Source organism: Somniosus microcephalus, unplaced genomic scaffold, assembly GCF_052327205.1.
Source record: "Somniosus microcephalus isolate GS21.2 unplaced genomic scaffold, FLI_Smic_1.0 unresolved_chr2, whole genome shotgun sequence".
Taxonomy (NCBI): domain Eukaryota; kingdom Metazoa; phylum Chordata; class Chondrichthyes; order Squaliformes; family Somniosidae; genus Somniosus; species Somniosus microcephalus.
In genome coordinates this window covers 81,661,389-81,685,245 of record NW_028225180.1, presented here as the reverse complement: position 1 = coordinate 81,685,245, position 23,857 = coordinate 81,661,389, and the positions used below count along the sequence as shown (strand labels likewise).

The following is a 23,857-nucleotide window of genomic DNA, read 5'->3' as shown; positions in this document are numbered from 1 at the left end:
GGGCAGGTACAGCACGGGTTAGATACAGAGTAAAGCTCCCTCTACACTGTCCCCATCAAACACTCCCAGGGCATCAACGGCACGAGTTAGATACAGAATAAAGCTCCCTCTACACTGTCCCATCAAACACTCCCAGGGCAGGTACAGCACGGGTTAGATACAGAGTAAAGCTCCCTCTACACTGTCCCATCAAACACTCCCAGGGCAGGTACAGCACGGGTTAGATACAGAGTAAAGCTCCCTCTACACTGTCCCATCAAACACACCCAGGGCAGGTACAGCACGGGTTAGATACAGAGTAAAGCTCCTTCTATACAACCCCTCCGAAGCAGCAAAAATCGATGTTCTGGTCAATATCACATTGCTGTTTGTGGGAGCTTGCTGTGCACAAATTGCCTGCCGTGTTTCCGACATCACAGCAGTGACTGCACTTGCAAAAATATAGTACGTCATTGGCTGTGATGTGCTTTGGGATATCCCAGATAGAGTGTGACCCTTTCAAGCGAGATTGATTCACCAGGTCCGATCTCCAGCAACACCCTCTGGCTCCCATCCAGCGGGCGCCTGTTCTCCCCGCTGCCCTGGACCTGCCCTTCAAAAGTGGCGATCTGTGTCAGCGCGAGGTGAACTAGGTTCCGAGGCAGCAGGGAGATTGCGAGCCGTAATCTGCAAGCTGCTACCAGATCAGGCTGAAGCAGGGCCCAAACCTGCCCCACCAACCTGAAATTCAGCATTCTTTCGGGATTTGTCAGAGCACAGCCCGAGACCTGTGCAGCTCCCGGGCACAACCTGGGCCCTTTCGTCTCTGTGTGGAACTCAGTACCACACTGCGAGTGACAGACCAGTACCCACCAGTACTGTACCTGTTATACAGTAACAGACCTGTACCCACCAGTATTGTACCCCAGTGTTATACAGTGACAGACCTGTACCCACCAGTACTGTACCCCAGTGTTATACAGTGACAGACCTGTACCCACCAGTACTGTACCCCAGTGTTATACAGTGACAGACTTGTACCCACCAGTACTGTACCCCAGTGTTATACAGTGACAGACCTGTACCCACCACTACTGTACCTGTTATACAGTAACAGACCTGTACCCACCAGTACTGTACCCCAGTGTTATACAGTGACAGACCTGTACCCACCAGTACTGTACCTGTTATACAGTAACAGACCTGTACCCACCAGTACTGTACCCCAGTGTTATACAGTGACAGACCTGTACCTACCAGTACTGTACCAGTGTTACAGTGACAGGCCTGTACCAACCATTACAGTACCCGTTATACAGCGACAGGCCTGTACCCACCAGTACTGCACACCAGTGTTATACAGTGACAGACCAGTACCCACCAGTACTGCACACCAGTGTTATACAGTGACAGACCTGTACCCACCAGTACTGTACCCCAGTGTTATACAGTGACAGACCTGTACCCACCAGTACTGTACCCCAGTGTTATACAGGGACAGACCTGTACCCACCAATACTGTACCCCGGTGTTATGCAGTGACAGACCTGTACCCACCAGTACTGTACCCAGGGTTATACAGGGACAAACCTGTACCCACCAGTACTGTATCCCAGTGTTGACAGACCTGTACCCACCAGTACTGTACCCGTGTTATACAGTGACAGACCTGTACCCACCAGTACTGTACCCAGGGTTATACAGGGACAGACCTGTACCCACCAGTACTGTACCCCAGTGTTATACAGTGACAGACCTGTACCCACCAGTACTGTACCCCAGTGTTATAGTGACAGACCTGTACCCACCAGTACCGTACCCCAGTGTTATACAGTGACAGACCTGTACCCACCAGTACTGTACCCAGTGTTATACAGTGACAGACCTGTACCCACCAGTACTGTATCCCATTGTTAGACAGCGACAGACCAGTACCCACCAGCACTGTACCCAGTGTTGTACAATGACAGACCTGTACCCACCAGTACTGTACCCCAGTGTTATACAGTGACAGACCTGTACCCACCAGTACTGTACCCGTGTTGTAGTGACAGACCTGTACCCACCAGTACTGTACCCCAGTGTTGTAGTGACAGACCTGTACCCACCAGTACTGTACCCGTGTTATACAGTGACAGACCTGTACCCACCAGTACTGTACCCCAGTGTTATACAGTGACAGACCTGTACCCACCAGTACTGTACCCGTGTTATACAGTGACAGACCTGTACCCACCAGTACTGTACCCGTGTTATACAGTGACAGACCTGCACCCACCAGTACTGTACCCTAATGTTATACAGTGACAGACCTGTACCCACCAGTACTGTACCCCAGTGTTATACAGTGACAGACCTGTACCCACCAGTACTGTACCCGTGTTATACAGTGACAGACCTGTACCCACCAGTACTGTACCCGTGTTATACAGTGACAGACCTGTACCCACCAGTACTGTACCCTAGTGTTATACAGTGACAGACCTGTACCCACCAGTACTGTACACGTGTTGTAGTGACAGACCTGTACCCACCAGTACTGTACCCCAGTGTTGTAGTGACAGACCTGTACCCACCAGTACTGTATCCGTGTTATACAGTGACAGACCTGTACCCACCAGTACTGTACACCAGTGTTATACAGTGACAGGCCTGTACCCACCAGTACTGTACCCCAGTGTTATACAGTGACAGACCTGTACCCACCAGTACTGTACCCGTGTTATACAGTGACAGACCTGTACCCACCAGTACTGTACCCCAATGTTATACAGGGACAGACCTGTACCCACCAGTACTGTACCCGTGTTAGTGACAGACCTGTACCCACCAGTACTGTACCCGTTATACAGTGACAGACCTGTACCCACCAGTACTGTACCCGTGTTATACAGTGACAGACCAGTACCCACCAGTACTGTACCCCAGTGTTAGTGACAGACCTGTACCCACCAGTACTGTACCCCAGTGTTAGTGACAGACCTGTACCCACTAGTACTGTACCCCAGTGTTAGTGACAGACCTGTACCCACCAGTACTGCACCCGTGTTATACAGTGACAGACCTGTACCCACTAGTACTGTACCCGCGTTATAGTGACAGACCTGTACCCACCAGTACTGTACCCCAGTGTTATACAGTGACAGACCTGTACCCACCAGTACTGTACCCGTTATACAGCGACAGACCTGTACCCACCAGTACTGTACCAGTGTAATAGTGACAGACCTGTACCCACCAGTACTGTACCCCAGTGTTAGTGACAGACCTGTACCCACCAGTACTGTACCCCAGTGTTAGTGACAGACCTGTACCCACCAGTACTGTACCCCAGTGTTAGTGACAGACCTGTACCCACCAGTACTGTACCCCAGTGTTAGTGACAGACCTGGACCCACCAGTACTGTACCCCAGTGTCAGTGACAGACCTGTACCCACCAGTACTGTACCCCAGTGTTATACAGCGACAGACCTGTACCCACCATTACTGTACCCCAGTGTGGTACAGCGACAGACCTGTACCCACCAGTACTGTACCCCAGTGTTATACAGCGACAGACCTGTACCCACCAGTACTGTACCCCAGTGTTATACAGCGACAGACCTGTACCCACCAGTACTGTACCCCAGTGTTATACAGCGACAGACCTGTACCCACCAGTACTGTACCCGTGTTATAGTGACAGACCTGTACCCACCAGTACTGTGCCCCAGTTACAATGACAGACCTGTACCCACCAGTACTGTACCCGTGTTATACAGAGACAGATCTGTACCCACCAGTACTGTACCCCAGTGTTAGTGACAGACCTGTACCTACCAGTACTGTACCCGTGTTATAGTGACAGACCTGTACCCACCAGTACTGTACCCCAGTGTTAGTGACAGACCTGTACCCACCAGTACTGTACCCCAGTGTTATACAGTGACAGACCTGTACCCACCAGTACTGTACCCGTTATACAGCGACAGACCTGTACCCACCAGTACTGTACCAGTGTAATAGTGACAGACCTGTAACCACCAGGACTGTACCCCAGTGTTAGTGACAGACCTGTACCCACTAGTACTGTACCCCAGTGTCAGTGACAGACTTGTACCCACCAGTACTGTACCCCAGTGTTATACAGCGACAGACCTGTACCCACCATTACTGTACCAGTGTTATACAACGACAGACCTGTACCCACCAGTACTGTACCCGTGTTACAATGACAGACCTGTACCCACCAGTACTGTACCCGTGTTATACAGAGACAGACCTGTACCCACCAGTACTCTACCCCAGTGTTATAGACCTGTGCCCGCCAGTACTGTACCCGTGTTAAACGACAGACCTGTACCCACCAGTACTGCACCCGTGTTATACAGTGACAGACCTGTATCCACTAGTACTGTACCCGCGTTATAGTGACAGATCTGTACCCACCAGTACTGTACCCCAGTGTTACACAGTGACAGACCTGTACCCACCAGTACTGTACCTTAATGTTATAGTGACAGACCTGTACCCACCAGTACTGTACCCCAGTGTTATACAGTGACAGACCTGTACCCACCAGTACTGTACCCTAATGTTATACAGTGACAGACCTGTACCCACCAGTACTATACCCGTGTTATAGTGACAGACCAGTACCCACCAGTACTATACCCGTGTTATACAGTGACAGACCAGTACCCACCAGTACTGTACCCCAGTGTTACACAGTGACAGACCTGTACCCACCAATACTGTACCCCAGTGTTACACAGTGACAGACCTGTACCCACCAATACTGTACCCCAGTGTTATACAGTGACAGACCTGTACCCACCAGTACTGTACCCCAGTGTTCTACAGCAACAGGCCTGTACCCACCATTACTGTACCCGTGTTATACAGTGACAGACCTGTACCCAGCAGTACTGTACCCGTGTTATACAGTGACAGACCTGTACCCACCAGTACTGTACCCTAGTGTTAGTGACAGACCTGTACCCACCAGTACTGTACCCAGTGCTATACAGTGACAGACCTGTACCCACTAGTACTGTACCCGTGTTATAGTGACAGACCTGTACCCACCAGTACCGTACCCCAGTGTTATACAGTGACAGACCTGTACCCACCAGTACTGTATCCCAGTGTTATACAGTGACAGACCTGTACCCACCAGTACTGTACCCTAATGTTATACAGTGACAGACCTGTACCCACCAGTACTGTACCCGTGTTCTACAGTGACAGACCTGTACCCACCCGTACTGTACCCTAATGTTATACAGTGACAGACCTGTACCCACCAGTACTGTATCCTAACGTTGTACCGTGACAGACCTGTACCCACCAGTACTGTACCCCAGTGTTATGCAGTGACAGACCCGTGCCCACCAGTACTGTACCCAGTGTTATACAGCAACAGACCTGTACCCACCAGTACTGTACCCCAGTATTAGTGACAGAACTGTACCCACCAGTACGGTACCCCAGTGTTCGTGACAGACCTGAACCCACTAGTACTGTACCCGTGTTATACAGTGACAGACCTGTACCCACTAGTACTGTACCCGTTATACAGCGACAGACCTGTACCCACCAGTACTGTACCAGTGTAATAGTGACAGACCTGTACCCACCAGTACTGTACCCGTGTTAGTGACAGACCTGTACCCACCAGTACTGTACCCCAGTGTTAGTGACAGACCTGTACCCACCAGTACTGTACCCCAATGTTAGTGACAGACCTGTACCCACCAGTACTGTACCCGTGTTAGTGACAGACCTGTACCCACCAGTACTGTACCCCAGTGTTATACAGTGACAGACCTGTACCCACCAGTACTGTACCCCAGTGTTAGTGACAGACCTGGACCCACCAGTACTGTACCCCAGTGTCAGTGACAGACCTGTACCCACCAGTACTGTACCCCAGTGTTATACAGCGACAGACCTGTACCCACCATTACTGTACCCCAGTGTTATACAGCGACAGACCTGTACCCACCAGTACTGTACCCGTGTTATACAGTGACAGACCTGTACCCACCAGTACTGTACACCAGTGTTACAATGACAGACCTGTACCCACCAGTACTGTACCCGTGTTATACAGAGACAGACCTGTACCCACCAGTATTGCACCCCAGTGTTATACAGTGACAGGCCTGTACCTACCAGTACTGTACCCCAGTATTAGTGACAGACCTGTACCCACCAGTTCTGTACCCCAGTGTTCTACAGCGACAGCCCTGTACCCACCATTACTGTACCCTAATGTTATACAGTGACAGACCTGTACCCACCAGTACTGTACCCGTGTTATACAGTGACAGACCTGTACTCACCAGTACTGTACCCTAGTGTTAGTGACAGACCTGCACCCACCAGTACTGTACCCAGTGCTATACAGTGACAGACCTGTACCCACCAGTACTGTACCCCAGTGTTATACAGCGACGGACCTGTACCCAGCAGTACTGTCCCCGTTATACAGTGACAGAACTGTACCCACCAGTACTGTACCCCAGTGTTAGTGACAGACCTGTGCCCACGAGTACTGTACCCTAGTGTTATACAGTGACAGACCTGTACCCAACAGTACTGTACCCCAGTGTTATGCAGAGACAGACCTATACCCACCAGTACTGTACCCGAATGTTATACAGTGACAGACCTGTACCCACCAGTACCGTACCCGTGTTATACAGTGACAGACCTGTACCCACCAGTACCGTACCCGTGTTATACAGTGACAGACCTGTACCCACCAGTACCGTACCCGTGTTATACAGTGACAGACCTGTACCCACCAGTACTGTACCCGTGTTATACAGTGACAGACCTGTACCCACCAGTACTGTACCCCAGTGTTATACAGCGACAGACCTGTACCCACCAGTACTGTACCCCAGTGTTATACATTGACAGACCTGTACCCACCAGTACTGTACCCGTTATACAGCGACAGACCTGTACCCACCAGTACTGTACCCCAGTGTTATACAGTGACAGACCTGTACCCACCAGTACTGTACCCGTTATACAGCGACAGACCTGTACCCACCAGTACTGTACCCCAGTGTTATACGGCGACAGACCTGTACCCACCAGTACTGTACCCTAATGTTATACAGTGACAGACCTGTACCCACCAGTACTGTACCCCAGTGTTATACAGTGACAGACCTGTACCCACCAGTACTGTACCCCAGTGTTATACAGGGACAGACCTGTACCCACCAGTACTGTACCCGTGTTATCCAGTGACAGACCTGTACCCACCAGTACTGTACCCAGTGTTAGACAGCAACAGACCTGTACCCACCAGTACTGTACCCCAGTATTAGTGACAGACCTGTACCCACCAGTTCTGTACCCCAGTGTTATACAGCGACAGACCTGTACCCACCAGTACTGTACCCCAGTGTTAATGACAGACCTGTACCCACCAGTTCTGTACCCCAGTGTTAAAGGTCGACAGACCTGTACCCACCAGTACTGTACCCGTGTTATACAGTGACAGACCTGTACCCACCAGTACTGTACCCGTTATACAGCGACAGACCTGTACCCACCAGTACTGTACCAGTGTAATAGTGACAGACCTGTACCCACCAGTACTGTACCCCAGTTTTAGTGACAGACCTGTACGCACCAGTACTGTACCCCAGTGTTAGTGACGGACCTGTACCCACCAGTACTGTACCCCAGTGTTACAATGACAGACCTGTACCCACCAGTACTGTACCCGTGTTATACAGAGACAGACCTGTACCCACCAGTATTGCACCCCAGTGTTATACAGTGACAGACCTGTACCCACTAGTACTGTACCCCAGTGTTATACAGTGACAGACCTGTACCCACCAGTACTGTACCCTAATGTTAGTGACAGACCTGTACCCACCAGTACTGTACCCCAGTGTTATACAGTGACAGACCTGTACCCACCAGTACTGTACCCTAATGTTATACAGTGACAGACCTGTACCCACCAGTACTGTACCCCAGTGTTATACAGTGACAGACCTGTACCCACCAGTACTGTACCCCAGTGTTATACAGGGACAGACCTGTACCCACCAGTACTGTACCCGTGTTATACAGTGACAGACCTGTACCCACCAGTACTGTACCCCAGTGTTATACAGTGACAGACCTGTACCCACCAGTACTGTACCCCAGTATTAGTGACAGACCTGTACCCACCAGTTCTGTACCCCAGTGTTAAAGGTCGACAGACCTGTACCCACCAGTACTGTACCCGTGTTATACAGTGACAGACCTGCACCCACCAGTACTGTACCCGAGTGTTATACAGTGACAGACCTGTACCCACCAGTACTGTACCCGGTTTTCAGCGGCAGACCTGTACCCACCAGTACTGTACCCCAGTGTTATACAGCAACAGACCTGTACCCACCAGTACTGTACCCCAGTGTGTGACAGAACTGTACCCACCAGTACTGTACCAGTGTTATACAGTGACAGACCTGTACCCACCAGTACTGTACCCCAGTGTTATAGGTCGACAGACCTGTACCCACCAGCACTGTACCCCAGTGTTACACAGTGACAGACCTAACCCACCAGTACCGTATCCCAGTGTTATACAGTGACAGACCTGTACCCACCAGTACTGTACCCCAGTGTTATACAGCGACAGACCTGTACCCACCAGTACTGTACCCCAGTGTTATACAGGGACAGACCTGTACCCACCAGTACTGTACCCCAGTGTTATACAGTCACAGACCTGTACCCACCAGTACTGTACCCCAGTGTTATACAGGGACAGACCTGTACCCACCAGTACTGTACCCCAGTGTTATACAGTCACAGACCTGTACCCACCAGTACTGTACCCCAGTGTTATACAGTGACAGACCTGTACCCACCAGTACTGTACCAGTGTTATACAGCGACAGACCTGTACCCACCAGTACTGTACCCAGGGTTATACAGTGACAGACCTGTACCCACCAGTACTCTACCCCAGTGTTATACAGTGACTGACCTGTACCCACCAGTAATGTACCCCAGTGTTATACAGTGACAGATCTGTACCCACCAGTATTGTACCCGTGTTATACAGTGACAGACCTGTACCCAACAGTACTGTACCCCAGTGTTATACAGAGACAGACCTGTACCCACCAGTACTGTACCCCAGTATTATACAGTGACACACCTGTACCCACCAGTACTGTACCCTAATGTTATACAGTGATGGCGGTGAGGTGTGGGGACCGCTTCCACAAGAAGAATTTGCAAAATAGGACAAACACCCAATTGAGATCCTACATGCAGAATTCTGTAAAAGTATCCTCCGGACTTAAAGGAAAACCGTAAACAATGCATGCAGGGCAGAACTAGGCCAATATCCATTAATAATCACTATCCAAAAAAAGAGCCACCAAATTTTGGAAACACCTAAAAATGAGCAACCCCCACTGCTATCATTACGAAGCCCTGAAATGCCAAGAGAGGACCATAAAGAAGAATACCCTCAGTCAACTAGTCCTGGGACTCAGTGAAGTAACTACTAACAATAACCAGCCCCAGGACAGTGACAGGGTAACACAAAGAATTCGACCCAACACAATCATCACTAAGCAAAAGGAAAAATATCTGTCATATTGGGCAGAAACAACAAAAACCCAAAACAAACTCAATTGCTACTTGGCCCGAAACAGACAATACAACATGGCTGATTACCTGACCATGGTAAAGGATAGCAAACTGAGAAAAACCTTGACAATGTACAGACTTAGTGAACATAGCCTGGCGATCGAAAAAGGTAGACACAGGCAGACCCGGATACCAAGAGAGGACAGGATATGCTCTCACTGCAGTCAGGGAGTGGTGGAGACAGAGATGCACTTCCTCACAGCTTGTAGAAAATATCAGGGCATAAGGGATTATTTCTACCCAAAATTCACAAAAATATGCCCGGAATTCAGAAATTTGAATGACGACCAAAAACTCCCATACCTACTAGGGGAAGAGAGAAATTGTGTAACCTTAGCAGCACACTATGATACAGCTTGTCATAAACAGAGGGACAACCACTAAATATAAGAAAAGAGTATATACAAATTATATGAATGGATATTTATACACTCAGGGATATATCTGTTTATACACTGTATGGATAGATCTGTGTTTATGTGTTCAACCATGAATGTTTTTCGATGCTTTGGCAACATAAGATGTACCTTGTCATCATGACAATAAAGCGATTTGAATTGAATTGAATTGAATTGACAGACCTGTACCCACCAATACTGTACCCCAGTGTTATAGTGACAGACCTGTACCCACCAGTACCGTACCCCAGTGTTATACAGTGACAGACCTGTACCCACCAGTACAGTACCCCAGTGTTATGCAGTGACAGACCAGTACCCACCAGCACTGTACCCCAGTGTTATACAGTGACAGACCTGTACCCACCAGTACTGTACCCCAGTGTTATACAGCGACAGACCAGTACCCACCAGCACTGTACCCCAGTGTTATAGTGACAGACCAGTACCCACCAGCACTGTACCCGTGTTGTAGTGACAGACCTGTACCCACCAGTACTGTACCCGTGTTGTAGTGACAGACCTGTACCCACCAGTACTGTACCCGTGTTGTAGTGACAGACCTGTACCCACCAGTACTGTACACTAGTGTTAGTGACAGACCTGTACCCACCAGTACTGTACCCCACTGTTATACAGTGACAGACCTGTACCCACCAGTACTGTACCCCAATGTTATACAGTGACAGACCTGTACCCACCAGTACTGTACCCGTGTTATACAGCAACAGACCTGTACCCACCAGTACTGTACCCCAGTGTTATACAGTGACAGACCTGTACCCACCAGTACTGTACCCGTGTCATATAGTGACAGACCTGTACCCACCAGTACAGTACCCCAGTGTTATACAGGGACAGACCTGTACCCACCAGTACTGTACCCGTTATACAGTGACAGACCTGTACCCACCAGTACTGTACCCAGTGTTATACAGCAACAGACCTGTACCCACCAGTACTGTACCCCAGTGTTATACAGTGACAGACCTGTACCCACCAGTACTGTACCCCAGTGTTAGTGACAGACCTGTACCCACCAGTTCTGTACCCCAGTGTTATACAGTGACAGACCTGTACCCACCAGTACTGTACCCCAGTGTTAGTGACAGACCTGTACCCACCAGTTCTGTACCCCAGTGTTAAAGGTTGACAGACCTGTACCCACCAGTACTGTACCCCAGTGTTATACAGTGACAGACCTGTACCCACCAGTACTGTACCCGTTATACAGCGACAGACCTGTACCCACCAGTACTGTACCCCAGTGTTAGTGACAGACCTGTACCCACCAGTACTGTACCCCAGTGTTAGTGACAGACCTGGACCCACCAGTACTGTACCCCAGTGTTATACAGCGACATACCTGTACCCACCATTACTGTACCCCAGTGTTATACAGCGACAGACCTGTACCCACCAGTACTGTACCCGTGTCATACAGTGACAGACCTGTACCCACCAGTACAGTACCCCAGTGTTATACAGGGACAGACCTGTACCCACCAGTACTGTACCCGTTATACAGTGACAGACCTGTACCCACCAGTACTGTACCCAGTGTTATACAGCAACAGACCTGTACCCACCAGTACTGTACCCCAGTGTTATACAGTGACAGACCTGTACCCACCAGTACTGTACCCCAGTGTTAGTGACAGACCTGTACCCACCAGTTCTGTACCCCAGTGTTATACAGTGACAGACCTGTACCCACCAGTACTGTACCCCAGTGTTAGTGACAGACCTGTACCCACCAGTTCTGTACCCCAGTGTTAAAGGTTGACAGACCTGTACCCACCAGTACTGTACCCCAGTGTTATACAGTGACAGACCTGTACCCACCAGTACTGTACCCGTTATACAGCGACAGACCTGTACCCACCAGTACTGTACCCCAGTGTTAGTGACAGACCTGTACCCACCAGTACTGTACCCCAGTGTTAGTGACAGACCTGGACCCACCAGTACTGTACCCCAGTGTTATACAGCGACATACCTGTACCCACCATTACTGTACCCCAGTGTTATACAGCGACAGACCTGTACCCACCAGTACTGTACCCCAGTGTTATACAGTGACAGGCCTGTACCTACCAGTACTCTACCCCAGTGTTATAGACCTGTGCCCGCCAGTACTGTACCCGTGTTAAACGACAGACCTGTACCCACCAGTACTGCACCCGTGTTATACAGTGACAGACCTGTACCCACCAGTACTGTACCCCAGTGTTAGTGACAGACCTGTACCCACCAGTACTGTACCCCAGTGTTAGTGACAGACCTGTACCCACCAGTACTGTACCCCAGTGTTATACAGTGACAGACCTGTACCCACCAGTACTGTACCCTAATGTTATACAGTGACAGACCTGTACCCACCAGTACTGTACCCCAGTGTTATACAGTGACAGACCTGTACCCACCAGTACTGTACCCTAATGTTATACAGTGACAGACCTGTACCCACCAGTACTGTACCTGTGTTATACAGCGACAGACCTGTACCCACCAGTACTGTACCCCAGTGTTATACAGTGACAGACCTGTACCCACCAGTACTGTACCCATGTTATACAGTGACAGACCTGTACCTACCAGTACTGTACCCCCGTGTTATACAGCGACAGACCTGTACCCACCAGTACTGTACCCGTGTTATACAGTGACAGACCTGTACCCACCAGTACTGTACCCCAGTGTTATACAGTGACAGACCTGTACCCACCAGTACTGTACCCATTATACAGTGACAGACCTGTACCCACCAGTACTGTACCAGTGTTATACAGTGACAGACCTGTACCCCAGTGTTGGTGACAGACCTGTACCCACCAGTACTGTACCCCAGTGTTAGTGACAGACCTGTACCCACCAGTACTGTACCCCAGTGTTATACAGCGACAGACCTGTACCCACCAGTACTGTACCCCAGTGTTATACAGCGACAGACCTGTACCCACCAGTACTGTACCCGTGTTATACAGTGACAGACCTGTACCCACCAGTACTGTACCTCAGTGTTATACAGTGACAGGACTGTACCTACCAGTACTCTACCCCAGTGTTATAGACCTGTGCCCAGCAGTACTGTACCCGTGTTATACAGTGACAGACCTGTACCCACCAGTACTGTACCAGTGTTATAGCGACAGACCTGTACCCACCAGTACTGTACCCCAGTGTTATACAGTGACAGACCTGTACCCACCAGTACTGTACCCGTGTTATACAGTGACAGACCTGTACCTACCAGTACTGTACCCCAGTGTTATACAGCGACAGACCTGTACCCACCAGTACTGTACCCGTGTTATACAGTGACAGACCTGTACCCACCAGTACTGTACCCCAGTGTTATACAGTGACAGACCTGTACCCACCAGTACTGTACCCCAGTGTTATACAGCGACAGACCTGTACCCACCAGTACTGTACCCGTGTTATACAGTGACAGACCTGTACCCACCAGTACTGTACCCGTGTTATACAGTGACAGACCTGTACCCACCAGTACTGTACCTCAGTGTTATACAGTGACAGGACTGTACCTACCAGTACTCTACCCCAGTGTTATAGACCTGTGCCCAGCAGTACTGTACCCGTGTTAAACAACGACAGACCTGTACCCACCAGTACTGCACCCGTGTTATACAGTGACAGACCTGTACCCACCAGTACTGCACCCCAGTGTTATACAGCGACAGACCTGTACCCACCAGTACTGTACCCCAGTGTTATACAGTGACAGGCCTGTACCTACCAGTACTCTACCCCAGTGTTATAGACCTGTGCCCACCAGTACTGTACCCATGTTAAACGACAGACCTGTACCCACCAGTACTGCACCCGTGTTATACAGTGACAGACCTGTACCCACTAGTACTGTACCCGTTATAGTGACAGACCTGTACCCACCAGTACTGTACCCGTGTTATACAGCGACAGACCTGTACCCACCAGTACTGCACCCGTGTTATACAGCGACAGACCTGTACCCACTAGTACTGTACCCCAGTGTTATACAGTGACAGACCTGTACCCACCAGTACTGTACCCCAGTTATAAAGCGACAGACCTGTACCCACCAGTTCTATACCCCAGTGTTATACAGCGACAGACCTGTACCCACCAGTACTGTACCCCAGTGTTATACTGACAGACCTGTACCCACCAGTACTGTACCCCAGTGTTATACTGACAGACCTGTACCTACCAGTACTGTACCCCAGTGTTATACTGACAGACCTGTACCTACCAGTACTCTACCCCAGTGTTATACTGACAGACCTGTACCTACCAGTACTCTACCCCGTATATACAGTGAGGTTGTAACCCTGGTGTCTGCAGTCCCGCTTTGGGTGGATGGATTCTCCAGTTGTATCAGTTCACGGGGACTCGCAATATCTCACACAAAGAGTTACTCTGCACTTACACCCGAGTGACATCACGGAATTGGTGTCCACCGAACTGCCAATCATTTGTCATTGAATATTATTTCACAAGTGAGGAATCTGCTGGCAATTTAGCGGATTTGCTGCTGATCATCAGTGCTGCTGCTGAAACCCTCATCCAAGCCTCTGTTGCCTCCAGACTTGACTATTCCAATGCACGCCTGGCTGGCCTCCCACGTTCTACCCTCTGTAACCTTGAGCTCATCCAAAACTCTGCTGTCCCGTGTCCTAACTCGCACCAAGTCCCGTTCACCCATCACCCCCTGTGCTCGCTGACCGACATTGGCTCCCGGTTAAGCAACGCCTCGGATTTCAAAATTCTCATCCTTGTTTTCAAATCTCTCCACGGCCCTCACCCCCTCCCGATCTCTGTAACATCCTCCAGCCCCACAAACCACCCCGAGATCTCTGCGTTCCTCCAATTCTGGCCTCTTGAGCATCCCCCGATTTTAATCGCTTCTCCATTGGCGGCCGTGCCTTCAGCTGTCTCCATCTCACCCCATCACCATATCCCTCTATTCCTTTCTCCCTCATGTGTTTATTCAGCTTCCCCTTAAACACATCGATACTATTCGCCTCAACCACTCCCTGTGGTAGCGAGTTCCACATTCTCACCACTCTCTGGGTAAAGAAGTTTCTCCTGAATTCCCGATTGGATTTATTAGTGACTGTCTTATATTGATGGCCCCTCGTTCTGGTCTCCCCCACAAGTGGAAACATCTTCTCTACGTCGACCCTATCGAACCCTTTCATAATCTTAAAGACCTCGATCAGGTCACCCCCTCAGCCTTCTCCTTTCTAGAGAAAAGAGCCCCGGCCTGTTCAATCTTTCCTGATAGTTATAACCTCTCAGTTCTGGGATCATCCTTGTAAATCTTTCTTGTAACAGAGACCAGGACTGTGCACAGTGCTCCAAGTGTGGTCTAACCAAGGTATATGGAGACCAGAATGTGCACAGTGCTCCAAGTGTGGTCTAACCAAGGTATATGGAGACCAGGACTGTGCACAGTGCTCCGAGTGTGGTCTAACCAAGGTATGTGGAGACCAGGACTGTGCACAGTGCTCCAAGTGTGGTCTAACCGAGGTATATGGAGACCAGGACTGTGCACAGTGCTCCAAGTGTGGTCTGACCAAGGTATATGGAGACCAGGACTGTGCACAGTGCTCCAAGTGTGGTCTGACCAAGGTATATGGAGACCAGGACTGTGCACAGTGCTCCAAGTGTGGTCTAACCGAGGTATATGGAGACCAGGACTGTGCACAGTGCTCCAAGTGTGGTCTAACCGAGGTATATGGAGACCAGGACTGTGCACAGTGCTCCAAGTGTGGTCTAACCAAGGTATATGGAGACCAGGACTGTGCACAGTGCTCCAAGTGTGGTCTAACCGAGGTATATGGAGACCAGGACTGTGCACAGTGCTCCAAGTGTGGTCTAACCGAGGTATATGGAGACCAGGACTGTGCACAGTGCTCCAAGTGTGGTCTAACCAAGGTATATGGAGACCAGGACTGTGCACAGTGCTCCAAGTGTGGTCTAACCGAGGTATATGGAGACCAGGACTGTGCACAGTGCTCCAAGTGTGGTCTAACCAAGGTATATGGAGACCAGGACTGTGCACAGTGCTCCAAGTGTGGTCTAACCAAGGTATATGGAGACCAGGACTGTGCACAGTGCTCCAAGTGTGGTCTAACCAAGGTATATGGAGACCAGGACTGTGCACAGTGCTCCAAGTGTGGTCTAACCGAGGTATATGGAGACCAGGACTGTGCACAGTGCTCCAAGTGTGGTCTAACCAAGGTATATGGAGACCAGGACTGTGCACAGTGCTCCAAGTGTGGTCTAACCGAGGTATATGGAGACCAGGACTGTGCACAGTGCTCCAAGTGTGGTCTAACCAAGGTATATGGAGACTAGGACTGTGCACAGTGCTCCAAGTGTGGTCTAACCGAGGTATATGGAGACCAGGACTGTGCACAGTGCTCCAAGTGTGGTCTAACCAAGGTATATGGAGACCAGGACTGTGCACAGTGCTCCAAGTGTGGTCTAACCGAGGTATATGGAGACCAGGACTGTGCACAGTGCTCCAAATGTGGTCTAACCAAGGTATATGGAGACCAGGACTGTGCATGGTGTTCCAAGTGTGGTCTAACCAAGGTATATGGAGACCAGGACTGTGCACAGTGCTCCAAGTGTGGTCCAACCAAGGTATATGGAGACCAGGACTGTGCACAGTGCTCCAAGTGTGGTCCAACCAAGGTATATGGAGACCAGGACTGTGTACAGTGCTCCAAGTGTGGTCTAACCGAGGTATATGGAGACCAGGACTGTGCACAGTGCTCCAAGTGTGGTCCAACCAAGGTATATGGAGACCAGGACTGTGCACAGTGCTCCAAGTGTGGTCTAACCAAGGTATATGGAGACCAGGACTGTGCACAGTGCCCCGAGTGTGGTCTAACCAAGGTATATGGAGACCAGGACTGTGCACAGTGCTCCAAGTGTGGTCTAACCAAGGTATATGGAGACCAGGACTGTGCGCAGTGCTCCAAGTGTGGTCTAACCAAGGTATATGGAGACCAGGACTGTGCACAGTGCTCCAAGTGTGGTCTAACCAAGGTATATGGAGACCAGGACTGTGCACAGTGCTCCAAGTGTGGTCTAACCGAGGTATATGGAGACCAGGACTGTGCACAGTGCTCCAAGTGTGGTCTAACCGAGGTATATGGAGACCAGGACTGTGCACAGTGCTCCAAGTGTGGTCTAACCAAGGTATATGGAGACCAGGACTGTGCACAGTGCTCCAAGTGTGGTCTAACCAAGGTATATGGAGACCAGGACTGTGCACAGTGCTCCAAGTGTGGTCTAACCAAGGTATATGGAGACCAGGACTGTGCACAGTGCCCCGAGTGTGGTCTAACCAAGGTATATGGAGACCAGGACTGTGCACAGTGCTCCAAGTGTGGTCTAACCAAGGTATATGGAGACCAGGACTGTGCGCAGTGCTCCAAGTGTGGTCTAACCAAGGTATATGGAGACCAGGACTGTGCACAGTGCTCCAAGTGTGGTCTAACCAAGGTATATGGAGACCAGGACTGTGCACAGTGCTCCAAGTGTGGTCTAACCAAGGTATATGGAGACCAGGACTGTGCACAGTGCTCCAAGTGTGGTCTAACCAAGGTATATGGAGACCAGGACTGTGCACAGTGCTCCAAGTGTGGTCTAACCAAGGTATATGGAGACCAGGACTGTGCACAGTGCTCCAAGTGTGGTCTAACCAAGGTATATGGAGACCAGGACTGTGCACAGTGCCCCGAGTGTGGTCTAACCAAGGTATATGGAGACCAGGACTGTGCACAGTGCTCCAAGTGTGGTCTAACCAAGGTATATGGAGACCAGGACTGTGCGCAGTGCTCCAAGTGTGGTCTAACCAAGGTATATGGAGACCAGGACTGTGCACAGTGCTCCAAGTGTGGTCTAACCAAGGTATATGTAGACCAGGACTGTGCGCAGTGCTCCAAGTGTGGTCTAACCAAGGTATATGTAGACCAGGACTGTGCGCAGTGCTCCAAGTGTGGTCTAACCAAGGTATATGGAGACCAGGACTGTGCACAGTGCTCCAAGTGTGGTCTAACCAAGGTATATGGAGACCAGGACTGTGCACAGTGCTCCAAGTGTGGTCTAACCAAGGTATACGGAGACCAGAACTGTGCACAGTGCCCCGAGTGTGGTCTAACCAAGGTATACGGAGACCAGGACTGTGCACAGTGCTCCAAGTGTGGTCTAACCAAGGTATATGGAGACCAGGACTGTGCACAGTGCTCCAAGTGTGGTCTAACCAAGGTATATGGAGACCAGGACTGTGCACAGTGTTCCAAGTGTGGTCTAACCAAGGTATATGGAGACCAGGACTGTGCACAGTGCTCCAAGTGTGGTCCAACCAAGGTATATGGAGACCAGGACTGTGCACAGTGCTCCAAGTGTGGTCTAACCAAGGTATACGGAGACCAGAACTGTGCACAGTGCCCCGAGTGTGGTCTAACCAAGGTATATGGAGACCAGGACTGTGCACAGTGCTCCAAGTGTGGTCTAACCAAGGTATACGGAGACCAGAACTGTGCACAGTGCTCCAAGTGTGGTCCAACCAAGGTTCGGTACAAGTTTAACATAACTTCTTCTGCTTTTCAATTCTATCTCTCTGGAAATGGTTTTCATTTAGACCACACTTGGAGCACTGTGCACAGTCCTGGTCTCCATATACCTCGGTTAGACCACACTTGGAGCACTGTGCACAGTCCTGGTCTCCATATACCTTGGTTAGACCACACTTGGAGCACTGTGCACAGTCCTGGTCTCTATATACCTTGGTTAGACCACACTTGGAGCACTGTGCACAGTTCTGGTCTCTATATACCTCAGTTAGGCCACACTTGGAGCACTGTGCACAGTCCTGGTCTCTATATACCTTGGTTGGACCACACTTGGAGCACTGTGCACAGTCCTGGTCTCTATATACCTTGGTTAGACCACACTTGGAGCACTGTGCACAGTTCTGGTCTCTATATACCTCAGTTAGACCACACTTGGAGCACTGTGCACAGTCCTGGTCTCTATATACCTTGGTTAGACCACACTTGGAGCACTGTGCACAGTCCTGGTCTCCATATACCTTGGTTAGACCACACTTGGAGCACTGTGCACAGTCCTGGTCTCCATATTATAGAAAGGATATCAAGGCACTGGAGAAGGTGCAAAAAAGATTTACAAGGATGATACCAGAACTGAGAGGTTTATACCGATCAGGAAAGATTGAACAGGCTGGGGCTCTTTTCTCTAGACCTGATCGAGGTCTTTAAGATTATGAAAGGGGTTCGATAGGGTCGACGTAGAGAAGATGTTTCCCCTTGTGGGGGAGACCAGAACTAGGGGCCATCAATATAAGATCGTCACTAATAAATCCAATAGGGAATTCAGGAGAAACTTCTTTACCCAGAGAGTGGTGAGAATGTGGAATTCGCTACCACAGGGAGTGGTTGAGGTGAATAGTATAGATGTGTTTAAGGGGAAGCTGGATAAACACACGAGGGAGAAAGGAATAGAAGGATATGTTGATGGGGTGAGATGAAGCGGGGTGGGAGGAGGCTCGAGTGGAGCAGATGGACCAAATTGCATGTTTCTGTGCTGTAAATACTTGTTACAACTGTATCTCACCAGACCGCAGTGCTGTGAGGGAGGGGCAGGCTCAGCACGACATCACGGAGCCATCAGCAGGTCAACACTGTGGAGCTACACACTGAACCTGTCTGATAGCACTGACCCGCGACACACACCGAGCCCCTGTGGGATATCCGTCTTTCGGATGAGACGTTAACCCGAGGCCCCGCCTGCTCTCTCAGGTGGAAGTAAATCATCCCTCGTCCATTATTTCAAAGGGGAGCAGGGGGAGTTCTCCCCGGTGTCCTGGGGCTAAGATTTATCCCTCAACCAACATCACTAAAACGCAGATAAACTGGTCATTATTACAGTGCGGTCTGTGGGATCTTGCTGTGCGCATTATTTTGCAACAATTACTACACTTAGGGTTAGATACAGAGTAAAGCTCCCTCTACACTGTCCCATCAAACACTCCCAGAGCAGGTACAGAATGGGTTAGATACAGAGTAAAGCTCCCTCTACACTGTCCCATCAAACACTCCCGGGGCAGGTACAGCACGGGTTAGATACAGAGTAAAGCTCCCTCTACACTGTCCCATCAAACACTCCCAGGGCAGGTACAGCACGGGTTAGATACAGAGTAAAGCTCCCTCTACACTGTCCCATCAAACACTCCCAGGGCAGGTACAGCACGGGTTAGATACAGAGTAAAGCTCCCTCTACACTGTCCCATCAAACACTCCCAGGGCTGGTACAGCACGGGTTAGATAGAGTAAAGCTCCCTCTGTACTACCACTCCCAAGCACCAATCTGTTTCCTAAAACAGATGATCTGATCATTTGCACATTGCTGTTTGTGGGAGCTTGCTGTGCGCAAATTGGCTGCTGCGTTCCCTACATTACAACAGTGACCACACTTCAATAAAGTACTTCATTGGTTGTAAAGTGCTTTGGGACGTCCTGAGGTGGTGAAAGGCGCTGGAGAAATGCAAGACTTTCTTTCTTTCAGGCTATTCACTCCGACTCAGACCAGGGAGGAATTGTGTAACCATTTTATTTATTTAATAAAGGAGAGTGTTGCAATGTCTCAGGAATAACACATCTGTCCCTAACATGCCCAGACTGCAAAGGGCCCAGGTTCCATTCCCGTCCTTGCTGAGTTAGTGGGTGGCTAGAGCTACAGTGACCCCTGGGTTAGGGAGAGGGGCGAATCAGCCAGGGTTCCTGCTCCTGATCACTGCCCAGTGACCCCGGGGTTAGAGAGAGGAGAGAATCAGCCAGGGTTCCTGCTCCTGATCACTGCCCAGTGACCCCTGGGTTAGAGAGAGGGGAGAATCAGCCAGGGTTCCTGCTCCTGATCACTGCCCAGTGACCCCCTGGGTTAGGGAGAGGGGAGAATCAGCCAGGGTTCCTGCTCCTGATCACTGCCCAGTGACCCCCTGGGTTAGGGAGAGAGGAGAATCAGCCAGGGTTCCTGCTCCTGATCACTGCCCAGTGACCCCGGGGTTAGAGAGAGGAGAGAATCAGCCAGGGTTCCTGCTCCTGATCACTGCCCAGTGACCCCTGGGTTAGGGAGAGGGGAGAATCAGGCAGGGTTCCTGCTCCTGATCACTGCCCGGTGACCCCCTGGGTTAGGGAGAGGGGAGAATCAGCCAGGGTTCCTGCTCCTGATCACTGCCCAGTGACCCCTGGGTTAGGGAGAGGGGAGAATTAGCCAGGGTTCCTGCTCCTGATCACTGCCCAGTGACCCCCTGGGTTAGGGAGAGAGGAGAATCAGCCAGGGTTCCTGCTCCTGATCACTGCCCAGTGACCCCGGGGTTAGAGAGAGGGGAGAATCAGCCAGGGTTCCTGCTCCTGATCACTGCCCAGTGACCCCGGGGTTAGAGAGAGGGGAGAATCAGCCAGGGTTCCTGCTCCTGATCACTGCCCAGTGACCCCCTGGGTTAGGGAGAGGGGAGAATCAGCCAGGGTTCCTGCTCCTGATCACTGCCCAGTGACCCCTGGGTTAGGGAGAGGGGAGAATTAGCCAGGGTTCCTGCTCCTGATCACTGCCCGGTGACTCCTGCTGGAATGTACTGGGGTCGGGCGAGGACAGCATCAGGTTTGAGTGCGGTGCCCCAATGCAGTTCAATATCTGCCAACACACAACTCCCAAATGGGGCGAGGCGGTCGAGGGTGCCCGCTGCCCGTGGAACCCTGACCCCAGTGAGTGGGGGGGGGCGTGACATGTGAGGGGGAGGGTGGGAATTTGGCAAAAAAATAAACATGCTTAAAGTACAGGCAAATAAAGCAGATTGGACATGTGTAATCAATGTTTTGTGCCCCATAAGCTAACAAGCCCTTTTCCCTTCGGAATACCTGAGGCCAGTCTGTCCGGAACTTGGTGATAAAAATTTGGCCAAAAGTTTAACAAAAGTTTGGCAGCTTAACAAAAGTTTGGCAAAAGTGTAACAAAAGTTTGGCAGTTTAACAGAAGTTTGGCAAAAGTTTACCACCACAAATATATAAACAGAGACTCACCCCACTGCAGGAAGTCGGCGATGTTCTGGTCCCTCCGAAGCGGGGAGTTGCTGCACTCGTAGTACAGGCAGATCAGAAGATCCAGCAGGGTCTCCACACTCAGCCCCAGCCGGAGCTCCCCGGCCCCGGCGATTCCTCCCACCAGCAGCCGCTCCAACTGCTGCAGCCGCTGCTCAGCCGACATGGTGCCGGCTCCCTCGCCTGCCTGGCTGTGGCCCCACTCTGTGTCGTTCAAACCCTTTCCCCACCTCCTGCCTGTCTGTCTGGCCCTTTACCCACTCTGTTTGGATCTCTGTGCCTGTTTCTCTCTCTGTCCCTCCCCTTTTCTCTGCTGATCTCTCACACTCACCTGAGGCGGATGAGTGTCAGTCCCATCGTCCAATCCCCGCCCCAGCAGCCGCAGGTAAATAAACATCTCGCCTATCACTTAAAGCTGCGTTTATTGTTGATCTTTGCTGTGGGTGCGGGTTCTGTGATAGCTGGGTGGGTTCAGTGGGTGCTCGCCCAGGGCGCGGGTCCCGTGGGCGCTTGGGGCTCGCGGCGGTACGGGTTCAGGAGGTGGGGGCCGTTCCGCCGGGCGCTGGGATTCGGGTTCCGGGGGCACTCGCTGCGGTACGGGTTCGTGGCGGCGTTCCCTGGCACCCTCTGGCATCGACTGGTGGGCCAGTCGATAGCCGTGAACCGGCACGGCCCACGTCCCCTTCGCGACGAGATTGCCAGCTCTGATGCGCATCGCACGCCGCCAAAAACATAAACCACAGTTAAAAGCAGCAACCCTTGAACCCACCCCGTGATCCCTGACCTTCCCCTCCCATGGTATGAATGTCTTTTCTCACTCTCCCATCCCCACCCCCTACTGACTTGCTTGCCCTCTTCCCGTGCTCCTTTCTTCCCGGGCGATTTGCAGAGATTTCATGGGCTTTGCCGTGCCGGGCAGCGTGAGCCAGCCCAGAATTCCCAGGCACAGTGAATGCCCTCTATTTAAAGGCACGGGGTGGGGGTGGGCATATATCACACACGTACACCTTCCTGCTCACCCCAAACATGAGATGAGATACAGACCGGATCATTTGTTTTTAGTGATGTTGGTTGAGGGATAAATATTGGCCCCAGGACACCGGGGAGAACTCCCTCTGCTCTTCTTCCAATAGTGGCCGTGGGATCTTTTACATCCACCTGAGAGAGCAGATGGGGGCCTCGATTTAACATCTCATCCGAAAGACAGCACCTCCGACAGTGCGGCGCTCCCTCAGCAACGCCCCTCCGACAGTGCGGCGCGCCCTCAGCACCGCCCCTCCGACAGTGCGGCGCGCCCTCAGCACCGCCCCTCCGACAGTGCGGCGCGCCCTCAGCACCGCCCCTCCGACAGTGCGGCGCGCCCTCAGCACCGCCCCTCCGACAGTGCGGCGCGCCCTCAGCACCGCCCCTCCGACAGTGCGGCGCGCCCTCAGCACCGCCCCTCCGACAGTGCGGCGCGCCCTCAGCACCGCCCCTCCGACAGTGAGGCGCGCCCTCAGCACCGCCCCTCCGACAGTGCGGCGTTCCCTCAGCACCGCCCCTCCGACAGTGCGGCGCTCCCTCAGCACCGCCCCTCCGACAGTGCGGCGCTCCCTCAGCACCGCCCCTCCGACAGTGCGGCGCTCCCTCAGCACCGCCCCTCCGACAGTGCGGCGCTCCCTCAGCAC

General features: G+C 51.4%; 1 protein-coding gene across 1 annotated transcript in view; it reads right to left on the bottom strand.

Moving 5' to 3' along the window:
- LOC147092901 (serine/threonine-protein kinase MRCK alpha-like) overlaps positions 1 to 22,879 on the bottom strand; it is a 144,262-nt gene extending 121,383 nt beyond the window's left edge. Inside the window, 1 exon segment of the mRNA XM_085975705.1 lies at positions 22,173 to 22,879. Coding sequence (XP_085831831.1) covers positions 22,173 to 22,356 — 184 coding nt within the window. The 5' untranslated portion in view covers positions 22,357 to 22,879.
- Between the last annotated feature and the right edge of the window lie 978 nt (positions 22,880 to 23,857).